Here is a 14,733-nt window from a genome sequence, read left to right as displayed (position 1 = left end):
ATTCACTCCTCGTGGGATCGATTCCGACTTCCGGATTATTACAAGTTGTGATTTTTGCTCAACAGTTTTAAACTGCGATTTTAAAATGTTCGAAAATGATTTGAATTCCGCGAAAAATTTTAAGTGATTTTTAATGTATTTTAAGGCTTGCTACGGGTTTCGGAGCAACCACTCCCATTCCCTAGCGCCGGTCTCGATGCCGAGAATCGGGTCGTGACAAAGTTGGTATCAGAGCAATGGTCAAAAAGTTGGCCATTATTGAGTTTGATATCAAAGTGATGGTTTATAGTCTTAAACCATTACTAATATGAGAAAGGAGTGATAAAGGTGATAAAGGTTGTATCATTGTTAAATACCGTATGGAATGTGTACCTAGGAAATCAATATATATATAGAGTCTACTGCAACATATAAGTTTCTGTCATGTCATTTGTTAAGTCATCATTTGTTTTTAAATATTCCCAGCTGTGCTCTAGGATCGAGTCTGTATGCTTGTTAGGAGTAAGTAGAGCCTGATAGTATACGATTAGAACGTTTAGATAGATTTTTAATAGATGACGTGCTTTGATCAGAATGGCTGATCAGCATGAGGAAAACGTTCAAGAGGAGAATGTTCATGATGAGGAGTCCGTTCATAACGATGCGATACCCGCAGCAGGCGAAGGTCGTGGTCGTGGACGTGGACGTGGTCGAGGTCGTGGTAGAGGCCGTGGGCCAAATTTTAATATTCCGGGCTTTGATTTCGAACAATTTTTAGCTGGCATAGCAGCCATGCAAACGAATCAAGTGGAAGTGCAGAATATGCACAGAGAGCAGTTGGATTACCAACAGCAGAGAGTTGGTGCTAATGTTGATCGTGATCTCGTTATGGCTTTCATGAGGCTCAAGCCCATGAAGTTTGATGGATCGAACGATGCATTAGATTTCTTAGATGAAGTAGAGATGAATGCTAGACGTCTTAATGCTAGTGAAAGACAGTCTATACTGATGGTGGAGATGTCAGTAAAAGGATCTGCGAAGGATTGGTTTCAAAGGCATATTCAACCAAGTATGGGAGAGATGACTTGGAATGAATTTGTCACTCGATTTAAGGAATTCTTTCTGCCGTTTTCAGTAACGGAGAATCATCGAGAGAAGTTGTTGAATCTGAATAAGATAGGAAAGACGGTGCAAGAGTATGTGACAGAGTTCACAAGGTTGAGTCGTTTCACACCTGATCTGATGTTGGATAGAGATAGGGTGAATTCAAGGTTTATTAAGGGGCTAGGACCCGAATATATTGGATTGCTATCTGATGTTAGGAAGGATTTGGTGCAAATCATCGATAGTGCACGTCAGATGGAAAGTACTTTGATCCAATTTGGAAAGATCAATGTTACTGGTGAGCTTGTAAGAGAAGGAACTACTAGTTCGAATACGAATAGGTTCATTGGACCATATCGTAAAGGATTTAAGAAAGGAAAGAAAGATAGGAGGTTTAGTATGTCTGGATCAAGTTCTAGTGGACGAAGTTCAGGAGGAACAGTACCACTATGTAATACTTGTGGAAAGAAGAATTTTGGGGTATGCTTTATGACGAGAGGATGTTACACGTGTGGACAGCAGGGTCATTTCTCAAGAGAATGTCCTATGTCTGGACCACAAGGTTCAAGTGCTAGTGTTGTTCAACCAGTATTTCAACAACCTAGACCTGTATATCCTGCAGTGTCTGGGCAGGCACAGAACCAAAATGTGTTTAATGGACAACGTGGAAGAGGATATGGTTTTGGTAATCGTGGTGGAGGAAGGACCACAGGCGGACGAGGATCTGGAGCAACTGCTAGCGGAGGGCAGGCTAGAGTTTTTGCGATCAATCCTCAAGAGGCGAATGCGTCGAACGCGGTAGTGCAAGGTATATTTTCAATATCTTCGCATGATGCATCAATTTTATTTGATCCCGGTGCTACGCATTCATTTGTATCGTCGAGTTTTGCATTAAAATTAGGAATTCAACCTGTGATTTTGCAAAACCCATTGTTAGTAGCTACACCTGTAGGCGAAAGCATAGACGTTACTGTAGTTTATCCGTCGTGTCCTGTGTTAATTGGAGAGCGAGAATTGCTTGCGGATTTGTTGTTGCTTAATGTTTTAGAATTCGACGTCATCCTAGAAATGGATTGGTTGTCGCGACATTATGCGAATGTGGATTGTAGAGAGAAGATAGTGACGTTCCATACACCTGGAACTGAACTCATCTCTATACGGGGAGAGAAGTTGGAAACCCCAAAGAGTTTAGTCTCGGATTTGAAAGCGAGAAAGATGTTAAGTAAAGGATGTCAAGGATTTTTAGCTCTGGTACGAGATATTCAGAAGGAAGTTGGAAGTGTGAATGATGTACCAGTAATGTCGGAGTATTCTGATGTGTTTCCAGAAGAGTTACCTGGATTACCACCAGATCGAGAAATTGAATTCTGTATTGATCTAGTTCCTGGTACAAGTCCAATATCGATACCTCCGTATCGAATGGCACCAGCAGAACTAAAGGAGTTGAAGGATCAATTAGAAGAATTGATTGATCGTGGATTTATACGACCAAGTGTCTCACCTTGGGGAGCACTTGTGTTGTTTGTAAAGAAGAAGGATGGATCTATGAGACTCTGTATAGATTACAGACAACTCAATAAGGTCACAATCAAGAATAAGTATCCTTTACCCAGAATTGACGATTTATTCGATCAATTGCAAGGAGCGAGGTACTTTTTGAAGATTGATCTGAGGTCTGGTTATCATCAGTTGAAGATCAGAAATGATGATATTCCAAAGACTGCATTCAGAACAAGATACAATCATTATGAATTTTTGGTGATGTCATTTGGATTGACAAATGCACCAGCGGCTTTCATGGATTTGATGAATCGGATTTTTAAACCGTTTCTAGATCAATTCGTGATAGTGTTCATAGATGATATCTTGATTTATTCGCGCACAGAGGAGGAGCATGCGCAACACTTAAGGATTGTGTTACAGACTTTGAGAGATCATCAACTTTATGCCAAATTCTCGAAGTGTGAGTTTTGGTTAGAAGAAGTAGCATTTTTGGGACATGTAGTATCTCAAAGTGGGATTAAGGTGGATCCTAAAAAGATTGAAGCTGTGATGGATTGGAAAAGGCCAAGTTCAGTGACAGAAATTCGTAGTTTCTTGGGTTTAGCTGGTTATTATAGACGGTTTGTGCAAGACTTTTCTAAGTTGTCTGCACCATTAACTAAGCTGACTCAGAAGAACGCGAAGTTCATTTGGACTGATCAATGTGAAGTGAGTTTCCAGAAGCTGAAGGAGTGTTTGACAACAGCTCCAGTTCTGGCATTACCAGAAGGTAGTGATGGACCTACAGTCTATTGTGATGCTTCTAGGATCGGGTTTGGATGTGTACTGATGCAACATGGACGAGTTATAGCTTATGCTTCTCGCCAGTTGAAAAAGCATGAAGTTAATTATCCAACCCATGATCTAGAATTAGCAGCGGTAATATTCGCATTAAAGATTTGGAGACATTACCTATATGGAGCAAAATGCGAAATATTCACTGATCACAAGAGTCTGAAATACATATTTGATCAGAGAGAGTTAAATCTCAGGCAGAGGAGGTGGATGGAATAGCTAAAGGATTATGACTGTACGATACAGTATCATCCTGGCAAAGCTAACGTAGTAGCTGATGCGTTGAGCAGAAAATCAGCAGGAAGTTTAGCTCATGTTACTTTAGTTGAGAAGAGACCAATGATTAGAGAAGTGCATTCGTTGTTGGATCAAGGAGTTCAATTAGAGGTTTCGTATTTGGGGAGTTTGTTAGCTCAAATGACGATTAAACCTACATTGAATGATCAGATTAAGGAACTTCAGACAACGGATCCTCAACTAAAGCATGTTATTGCAGAAGTTAAAAAGGGAATGAACTCTGAGTATAATTTGAAAGGTGGTATTCTGAAATTTGGTACAAGGGTATGTGTACCAAATGTAGAGGAATTGAAACAGAGAATTATGATGGAGGCACATGGATCTAAGTATAGTGTTCATCCTGGTTCTACCAAGATGTATCACGATGTTAAGGAGATGTATTGGTGGAATGGTATGAAAAGAGATATAGCAGAATTTGTTGCTAAGTGTCCGATATGCCAACAAGTGAAGTTGGAACATCAGAGACCATTTGGATTTTTGCAACAATTGCCAATACCAGAATGGAAATGGGAAAGAGTAACCATGGATTTTGTCGTTGGATTGCCTAAGTCGCAACATGGTTTTGATTCGATATGGGTTATCGTTGATCGAATGACAAAGTCGGCTCATTTCATTCCGATCAAGGTTACCTATACGGCAGCAAAGTTGGCACAGATTTATATTGACAAAGTAGTCAGTTTACATGGAGTTCCTGTGTCAATTGTATCAGATCGAGGATCAGTTATTACATCCCGATTTTGGCAAAGTCTGCAAGAGGCTTTAGGAACGCGTTTAGATTTTAGTACAGCGTTTCATCCCCAAACAGATGGACAGTCTGAAAGGACCATCCAGACTTTGGAGGATATGTTAAGAATGTGTGTTTTAGATTTCGGAGGCCATTGGGATGAGTATCTACCGTTAGTAGAGTTCTCATATAACAATAGTTATCATTCCAGTATCGAAATGGCACCGTATGAGACGTTGTATGGACGTAAGTGTAGATCTCCAATTTGTTGGGAGGAAGTTGGAGAAAGAAAGTTGACAGGAGCTGAAATTGTTCAGATTACGTCTGAGAAAGTGCCGTTGATTAAGCAACGTTTAGAAACTGCATTTAGTCGGCAAAAGAGCTATGCTGATGTGAGAAGAAAGGATATAGAATTTCAAGTCGGAGATTTTGTGTTTCTTAAAATATCACCTATGAAAGGTGTAATCCGATTTGGAAAGAAAGGAAAGCTAGCGCCGAGATATGCAGGACCTTATGAGGTTATTGAGCGAATAGGAGCGGTAGCTTATAAGTTAGCATTACCGTCTGAGATGTCGCAAGTACATCTAGTGTTTCACGTGTCGATGCTTAGGAAGTATATTCCTGACCCTCATAGACTTATTCAACCTCAGGAGGTTGAGATAGACGAGGAACTATCTTATGAGGAGGAACCCGTAGAAATTGTGGATACCCAGATTAGGAAACTCCGTAGTAAGGAGATACCTATGGTAAAAGTGCTCTGGAGGAGCCGTACAATCAAGGAATGTACATGGGAAATAGAGGCGGATATGCGGAAACGATATCCCCACTTGTTTGCTCAAGGTAATAATTTGTTTTGAAATTCGAGGACGAATTTCTTATAAGGAGGGGTGAATGTAATACCCCGTAGAATTATTAGTGTTTATTTTCGCTAGTGTCCAATTTTAATTAATTAGGACCTCGAAAATAGTGAATAAATTCACGTGATGAATTTATAAGTGTGAAAATGTGATTTGTTGTGTGTTTGCCTTGAATGTGATTTTTTGGCAATTTTACGTGTTAAAAGTGAATTTTGCGATTTTCACTAAAAACCGTCAAAATAATTATTTTAAATATTTTTAAAGGCCCAAAAATATTTTAATCCCGCCCATATGTTATGTTTTAATGTTTTTGAGTATTTGAGAAAGTTAAATTTATTTTGCCCCTAGAGTTCGAATTATTTACAAGAATGCCATAATGGCAAACTTGTAAATAATTGAAACATGATTCAATATCTAGATATTTCCTCTACTTAAACTTGGTGTCCAAGTCTTCAATTGTTTTCTCCATTTTTGTGGGTGCCGAATACACCATAACCACAAATACCAAGCTTTATACTTTCATTTTCTCTCAAAACTTTCTTCACGAAAATTGACGGGAATATTGTGTAGATCGTTAAGGTGTATTTGCATGTTCGTTTGAGGTATAATTTCAAGCTCAAAACCTTACTTTTAGTTGCTGATGTTGGTTAAGTGTTAGAAACATGCATAAGATGGTTTAAATGTGATGTTTGATGGATAATTAACTAGTTTTAGTAATTGTTTATATGGGTTTCGGTTTTAAATAATTTTTCCGTGAAAATTAAATTATTTATTTAAATTTCTGGGCTGATCTAAATGATGATATTTATATATGCTTTAAAGTGAAATTTTTGTGGATTAAAAATGTTAATTAATTCGGGTGTTAATTTAATTAGTTGGGTTTCGATTTTTAATTGTTTTAAAGCTTAAAAATAGCTTAAAAATGGTAAATAAAGGGATTTTTAATTTCTGGAAATAATTTTATTTATGGATGAGTTATATTTGTGGTTGATGTTAATTAAATGTATAATGGTGAATTTTTAGCGGTTTAATAATCGGGTTTTGATTTTAATAACTCTATTCGGCTAAAATTGTTTAAAAAGGGTATTTGTGTCATTTTTAAATTCTGTGCAGAAAATATTTATGAAAAATTTATGAAATATGTTTGATAATTATTTGTGGAATTCAAATGATTTTTGTGTAGTGTTTTGACGGATTAATAATCGGTTTTGATTATTAATTGATATTTCGGTTTTAATGGTTAAAATAATGGAAAATATTATTTTAAAAATTATGGGCTGCTGTTTTTTAGAAAGATGAGATTAAAAATCTGTTCAAAAATAATTTTGGTGAATTTTGGTGTTAAAATGGCTTAAAATGAATTTTTAAGCGTTTTTAGCGTTTTCGAGTTTTCCGGCCAAAACCACCGGAATACGGTGACCGAAGTATGAGTAGAGGGGATAGAGCATGTTGGCTCAGTCCTAAACTCAGTTGGCAGCAGTTAGTGCCGAAATGTTTTTGGCAGAAAATAAGGGGGGCCGAGCCCCGGGTCAAAAATATTTTACGGAAAAATATTTTTGGTTATTTGTGAATTGTGGTATGTTTGTTGAGATTTTCTAAAAGTGTATTTTTAGAAAATTATGTGAATTGAATGTGTGTTAGAATTATATGAAGTTATAATTCTATGTTTATTTATGGAATTAAATAAACTATGTGGTGTATCGTATAGAAATACGATGACGCGGAAATAGATAGTCGGAATCAAATTTGGTTTGTGATTATGTGGTTTATTTGGTTGAGTCGGTCTAGAGTATATCCTAGAATTTAGAGTTATTACATTTATTAATGTTTAATCTCTAAATTAGATACAGCGAGTTTTGTCGCGGAAACCGGCGAGCAAAGGTTTTGAATATTCGACGGGTGATATTTTTATATTTGGAATAAGCGAGTACTGTGAGTGTGTTTACAACTTATACTGCTAAATATTAGTATTAAAAATATTGCGAACTGCTTTACATGATTTGCAAATGCTTTATTTTATTTTGAATTTAAATCGCATGAACTATTATACATAGTTTTGAAACCGATTTAGATTCATTGAAACATGCTTACTATTGGGCGGCAATAGTGCTGTGTGATCACCGGTATTGCATTTAGAATGTGTTGCATGTGAAAACGGTATGTGGAAATCTGGACGACGGTCTGGAAGTCAGGCGACGGCCTAGACATATGGAAACAGATCTTCAGAGGCAACGGAATATAGACGACCAAAGGCAGTCAGCAAACTGCCGAGATCTGAGAGGTTGAACCTTTTATTAAAAAAAGTGAAATTGGCGACAATATTTATGTACTGCCGAAATCCGTTGTATTGTAAGAAGAGTCTGGGACTTTCAAATACGTAAAATAAGAGTAATCGGATTTGACTGGCTAAAAGTACAAAAAGAGAAAATAAATACGGCCAAAGAAAAATAAAAGGTTAACCCGAATGGAATGAAAAAAAATGGAATATTTATGTTTCCTGTGTTGAAAGCATATAGGAACATGAATCATGGTTTAGGGTTTCATATGAATCGGTAATCTGGAATGCATTGCTTTCATATTAATGTTTATTAATACATGTTGTACGCATACACCAGTTTTTATAACTGACCCCGTTGAATTTAATATTTTTACAGGCGAGTAGTTTGAGGTGTGGATTTCCAATTTCTTGTTCCGGAAATCCCTGGCTTGAATAAAGTGAGAATGACTTTCCTTTATGTGTCTAGAGTTGCAGTAGCTAGAATAATGAACGGTGATACCTTAGTAGTCGTTGGACTTATTTATGCTTTATATTTTATTATAACGCTTAAACTCTGATAATATGTAATGTGTGAATGCTGTGCGAAGTCCGAGCGACTGCACTTGAATAAAATGCGACGAACGCATCTGTATAGTGAAATGCAGTTAAGTCCATTAGAGAAATGGCCTGCATAGTGAAATGCAGTAATTACCATAGTAAAATGGTATGCACATGAGATGCATGATAAACCATAGAGAAATGGTTTTAAAACTAAAATGCAATAATTAAAGAGAAAATTATGTGCATGTTTTAAATGGTAATTTTTATAAGAACGTTTTAAACTGCGATTTTAAAATGTTCGAAAATGATTTGAATTCCGTGAAAGATTTTAAGTGATTTTTAATGTATTTTAAGGCTTGCTACGGGTTTCGGAGCAACCACTCCCATTCCCTAGCGCCGGTCTCGATGCCGAGAATCGGGTCGTGACAATTTTCATCCTGATGCTCTCTGATTCTTGATGCACACTTAATACTGCTCCATTAAGTTCAAAATTCATCAGTTTCCATGCCACACCTAAAATACTCATGCACAACCATAAAAGCCAAAATAAGTTTAATTTTATTGATAAACGTACAATAGAAAGACCGAAATATACTTAGAAAATAGAAGTATTTCTATTCCTATCAAACATCCTCACACTTAAGCCTTACTTGTTCTCAAACAAGAACAAAAGTAATGCCACAATACCATCTAAAAAGTCATGCCAAAACTCAAAGAAAGGAAAAAATATACAGACCCCTCAAATAATGAATCAACAAAAAATCACTTTAAAAATAAACAACCAAGTGAGAATAAAAATTAAGTAACAATGCCTAGTGCCATCACATAAACCACAACACCAAGACTACTCAAATAAAATCAGTAGATGCTCAATTCACAAAACTTTAGATCTTCGAAACATGCCAATCACTCATAAACAACGGTAAATGCAACTCAAATGAACAATATTACAAGTGTATATAGCAAAATTACAAAGAAGTGTTGGACTAAGTCCTTTTAATCTCTCTAATTTGAACTTTGACAATCAATCTAAAGGTTATAATATTGTTTATTAGTGTGTAGGAACCTATTAAAACCATCGTAGGTCAATTCAGAGTCTTCTAGCGAGAATCAAAAAATTTAAAATTCATGCAATCCAGTACGTTTTGTGCCCTCTACCATTAGGAAGTCGCGGACGCGAAGACAGTACTTCACTGGCTCGACCAACAATTTTGGAAAACCTTTGGATTCTGATCATGCGTCGCGGGCACGACTCAAAGGCTTCACGGGCGCGACCAAGAGATTTATTGAAGACCTCAACGATCATTTTTGAATGGCCCTATGAACAAATGGCAGTTGATCGCCGGCAATTGCTAGTTCATCTAGGCTTATTTCAGGTTCAATGTGTCAAATGCCGGAGGGCCATGCTCATTACCAGAACGCTTTTGGGCATGCTTAGGGTTCCCTTCCTAATGGATACGTCGAGTTTCCTTCCTCGCCCCCCGGGTAGTACTCATAGGAGTTTACTCTACAAGCTTGCGCTTTTACTTCTTTTGGAAATCGTCTACCCTCCTTGTTTGATTATTTATTTCTAGTTTGTAGGTGCCGAGAATTGAGGCTTCTCAGCTGACTGATATGGCCTTTCAGGCAGAATTAGTTGTGCGATGTATTAGCATAGATAAGGGTAAATATGCATCGTGCTTATGCTATATTCTAACATGTATACATGTATGCATGCAACTATAATTCTGACTGTTATTTTGACTTCTACAACTTCATGTTAAAGATCTGGAGGGCCAATTGTAATGGGCTAGTCTTGGGCCATCTGGTGGCAAAATTGGTCTTGGATCATCTAGTGGCGGAGCTGGTGATCTTCTGGCGGGCGAGGATTTGGGGGCCCCAATTGTCATGGAACGTTTGTTCTCTATATGGCGGCGCACGCTTTGATCGAGGTGACGTTGAGGATCTCAGTTGTGATGAGGATATGCTATTCGAGAGCAATGGTGGAGATACAAAGCTTCTGGTTCATGATTGGGACTCCGATTTTAGTTTGGACTCCTTAGTATGCCTTTGATATGATGTTTTGGACATCTTATTGGTATCCTTGGACTTCGATTGTTACTTTTCAGATGATGTGATGTATGTCTGGATGTACTTCTTGATGAACTCTCTAGTTGTCTTGCATTTTGGATGCTTTATCTGATTTTGCAAAAATTTGCCCAATTTTTCGTCTTTTGATAAAGTTGGTTGTGTCGTCTCTGGATTCTAATCTGTAATGGCTTGTTGCCACTCAGATTATGTTTGATAGTGACCTAACGCTTTCTGACTCTGGTGGTGACGGTCTAATGCCCCTTGTTTTTTGTGGTGGCGGCCTGATGCTTTTGAATTTTTGATGGTGGCAGTTTGATGCCTCTGGATTCTGGGATCGGCAGATTGATGCCTCTAGATTATGATATCAGTGACCTGATTCCCCTCAAATTCTGTGCCTTTTGGATTTTGTGCTTATGAATATGCAAAAATTTGCCTTATTTTCTGTTTTCTGATGGAATTGACCTTATTGCTCACGAATTCCAGTTATGTAAAGGCCTCATGCCTTTTGACTCTGGTTTGTCCCCTCATTGAAGCATTTAGTTTTTTGGTTGGTGAATCGAATAGTTTAATGAAAAAGTTGTCTGCCCTAACACCCTTTTGGCTGTGTCAGACCTCGTGGGGCTCATCTATTCTTGTTTCTAATAGTATGTTCACTTTTAACAACTATAAAATGTGCGACTAGAAAGTGCATGAGAAATATTTAATTTGAGAAAAATGAAGTTTGAAAAATCATACAGAGTCACCACCTAGTTTGCAGGTTAATATTTATACTAAACAAAAATATAAATAATAACATTTTTCCTATTTTATTGGACACGTGGTCGGTTTTTGGTTCAACCAGTTTGACTGAACAGTCCGATTTTATTTTTGAGCAAATTATTTTAAGGCCCTTCACGTTTGTTATAATTCACAGTCTTATATCCTTGTTTAAAAATCAAATGATTTGGTATTAAAATTTTAATTTTTTAAACTATAAGGCCCTTTAGTTAGTTCTGTTAATGATTTGATATTTAATTTCAAACGATTTGACACATCAGTTTTAATTATGTAAACGATTTGTTTCCTCACTTTTAATTATTTTAATAATTTATCATCTCATTTTTAAACGAATTGTAAACGATTGGATAACTCACGTTTTATTCCGTTAATAATTTGGTATTTATATTTAACAGAAGGACATTATGTTTTATTAAATTAAAATTAAAGTACCAATTTATTTAATTTTTAAATAAAAAATATCAAATTATGAATTATGATAAACGCGAGGGGTTTTAAAATAATTTGATCTATATTTTTTTTTGAATCTGTCGACAGACATGCATCAATCCAGGTCATAGAAAAGCTAAAATTAAAAAAGAAAAGTAGTATTGTTCTGATTTTGTGGAAAAGAGCAATTGAGGTCACATGGCATAATAGTTGGATTATACTGTAATTATGAGAGAGAGATGTTTGTTTTCAAATTTTGAATACTCTCACCACCAAAGAAGACTCCCTTATCCTCGTCAACCGAGCCCACCCGTGACTATTCTGCCAATTCTTCTTCCTAATCTCTTTTTTTTAAAATCAAATTCTATCTTATTTAACATTTTCTTTTTATTTTCATTATCCTTTGTCACTCACCACTCTAATCTTAAAACTTAAAAGCATGCTTCAACTAATTATGTCGACTTAATTCACGTATTTCCCCGTTTTAATAGAATTTTACACTTTATCTTTATCTAAAAAAAGCAATTATCAATTTTTTCGTGTCTTTAATATTTAACATAATTCTATAAAAAAATTAGGTTTAAATGCATAAAAAAATTAGATCTAATTGCATAAAAAAACACCAATTTTCGTGTGTTTTTAATATTTAATATTTTTTTAGCATAAAAAATCACCAACTTTCATTTTTAGCGTATTTGTCCACAGAATGTGAAAAATCGCCGTTTTGAATGTAAAATGACTCCGTTTTGCGCTAAAACAGCGTCGTTTGGCGCTTAATTATTCAAAGAAAACGGTTATGTGGACGAATACGCAAAAAAAATTAAAGTTGATGATTTTTTATGTCAAGAAAAAAAGATTATGTTAAATATCAAAAACACGCGAAAATTGGTGATTTTTGGTGCGGCCTACATATTAATGTTCTTTTAACAAAGATATACTTACTCTTATTGTTAGCGGAAGTTAACAAGGTTAATTTATGTTAATAAACAGCCCACAACTGACAGAGGGAGGGTCGAATTCCTACCTTTCTACGAAATGCAAACGTGAGTGTGCCAACTGGACCACAATTCACTTGCTATAAACATTAACGTTAAACAATTTATTAGCTTATAAGCGGACTTAATTCACATTTTATGAAAAGAAACTAAATTAGAGGTTAAAAAGTTGTTTGATAAAATATTTAAGAGAAATTTAACATACACCGTGGGTAATACAGTAAAAAAGAGGAATAAAAAAATGAACTATGGAGATCTGGCTGTGATTTTATTGCAATGTTAAGATATTCTAGCGCTTTATGAAGATGATTTCATTACAATAGAATAATGAACATGGCGCAACAGTTGTACTGTATAATTTTTCCGTCAATATTGATAACTGTCTCCATGTTAAAATATGTGTGCACGAGTCAAATAGTGGTAAAACAGAAGGTTTGTCCCATACAACCGTTGCGCCACATCATTTTTACAACAAGTCGATGAGTATTTGCGATAGAAAATCTTGTAATTATGTTTATTTTTTATCATTTAATTTTCCACATGCCTAACACATTATTCATTGGTTGTATAAATGATATTGGCGCAACGGTTGTATTGTATAATTTTTCATATAGTTTATGATATGTCAATGTACTTTTTTTTCAACTAGTTTCGCATTACGTGCTATGCACGTGGCTCGTAACGTAATTTTTCAATGAATATATTAGTAAATTTATTATAATTATATCAATTTTTTTATTTATAATTATTATTAAATAGTTAAGAAATTTTGTAAAAGTAAATATAATATATTCGGTATTAAATTTTTTTCCATACTGAATTTATTTTCTTTTGTTTTTATAATAACCATAATAACCATAATTAACTTAAATTTATTAATAATATCTTTAAAAATAATAAGATAGAAATTTACATAATAATATATTGACCAAATACAGTATTTTATAACTAAATTGTTTCCAAATAATTTAGCTACCTATTCAATTGAAGATAATTTAGCTACCTATTCTAATTAGGACTTTAATTACAATAGTGATTAATTAAATAACTAATTAGTTAATGACTATAAAACCTTTATTTAGTAGTAAATTGAAAAGGATTGTTCAGTAAATTTGCCTGTCCCCCCCATCCGTACTTTTATATATAGTATAGATATAGATAATTGAAAAAAGATGTGTTCGTATTTCATATTCTTAGTAGAATACCGACAACATCTATACAATTTGAGCTACTAATCATTAGTATATGTTAATGTACTTGTTTTTTTTGTCAGTGTACTAATAAATCAATCACGAGTAAAAATATAATCAGAACCTTTAAATATATAGTTCATATAATTAAATTAATAATTCATATTGATTAAATTTTAAAAATTTGTACAAAAATATTATAACAGTTTAATTCCCACAGACGGCGCCAATTGATGGAGTCTGCCTTCTGAACCGGTGAGTAAGACCTGCAAAACAGGGTAGAAGCTAACCGGACGGTGGTTGTCCGATTAACTCTCCGATGCTAAAGTCAGTTTAGAGGTTTGAGCAGCGTTTTGTGTATATGAATGTAATTGTGATTCTAGTCATAACTCGTGCTCCTTTTATAGTAGTCGAATATACCTAGTAGAGTTGTATTAGGCAGGTGAATCCTACTTTGTAGGGATTCGGCGATATCGTAGGGATTCTCCTGATTTGTCGTGATCTACCTTAATCTGACAAGAGTCCTATTTAGGAACGTCTTCCTAAATAGTCTTATCTTTCCAAAGTAGAGCTTATCCTTACATATATAGTGTTTGTGTCCGAATAGGACAATACTTCCATTCTTGTTCGATTACCCGAATCCCGGACCTAACGCGCTTTGTGCGGATCATGTGGGATTCGGTCTTCATTAGCATATCACCGAATCTTAAGGGATTCGGCGTCTCTTCCATATCTTCGGATCTTCAGGGAGAGTCCGGTATCATCTGAGAGTGGATCTCCCGTGACTCGGCTCCATTATATTTACTGTAGGATTCGGTATCCATCAATAATTAGTTAATTTTTAAAATTTTTAAAAATAAATTTTTTTATTTAGTGAGATGGAGAGGGTATTAATTTTATAATTTCTTTAATAGTTACCAATTACTTTTTTTTTTCCTTGTCCTTATATTTATTGCAACTACTAAACCTACTATTATTTCATCAATTTATCATGTATTTTAGTCATTCAAGTTTGTTGAATTAGTGGAAAATGATGAAAGTGGTAATCTCTTTGCGCCCTATTTGTGTTGATATAATACGTATGAGAAAATGTGTTTTGCAATAATCACCTTTATGTCCAATTCTTTTGTCAAATATCTGTTAAAGAAACACTATA

The 14,733-nt window shown here is 35.2% G+C and overlaps 1 protein-coding gene and 1 long non-coding RNA gene across 2 annotated transcripts; both read left to right on the top strand.

The window, feature by feature from the left end:
* Window positions 1–573: 573 nt before the first annotated feature.
* LOC126657540 (uncharacterized) lies at window positions 574–3,639 on the top strand. The gene is made up of 3 exons (XM_050352277.2): window positions 574–1,891; window positions 1,985–2,362; window positions 2,513–3,639. The coding sequence occupies exons 1-3, from the start codon at window positions 574–576 to the stop codon at window positions 3,637–3,639; spliced, it is 2,823 nt and encodes a 940-aa protein (XP_050208234.1).
* Window positions 3,640–5,807: 2,168 nt separating this feature from the next.
* On the top strand, window positions 5,808–8,286 carry LOC126659555 (uncharacterized). Its single transcript, XR_007635002.2, has 3 exons — window positions 5,808–5,900; window positions 7,143–7,230; window positions 7,953–8,286. It is a non-coding gene; the product is annotated as an uncharacterized LOC126659555 (long non-coding RNA).
* Window positions 8,287–14,733: the final 6,447 nt, after the last annotated feature.

Source organism: Mercurialis annua, linkage group LG1-X (assembly GCF_937616625.2).
Source record: "Mercurialis annua linkage group LG1-X, ddMerAnnu1.2, whole genome shotgun sequence".
In the NCBI taxonomy this organism is placed as follows: Eukaryota; Viridiplantae; Streptophyta; class Magnoliopsida; order Malpighiales; family Euphorbiaceae; genus Mercurialis; species Mercurialis annua.
Note: the sequence above shows the minus strand (reverse complement) of the source record. Positions and strands in the feature narration are given on the sequence as shown.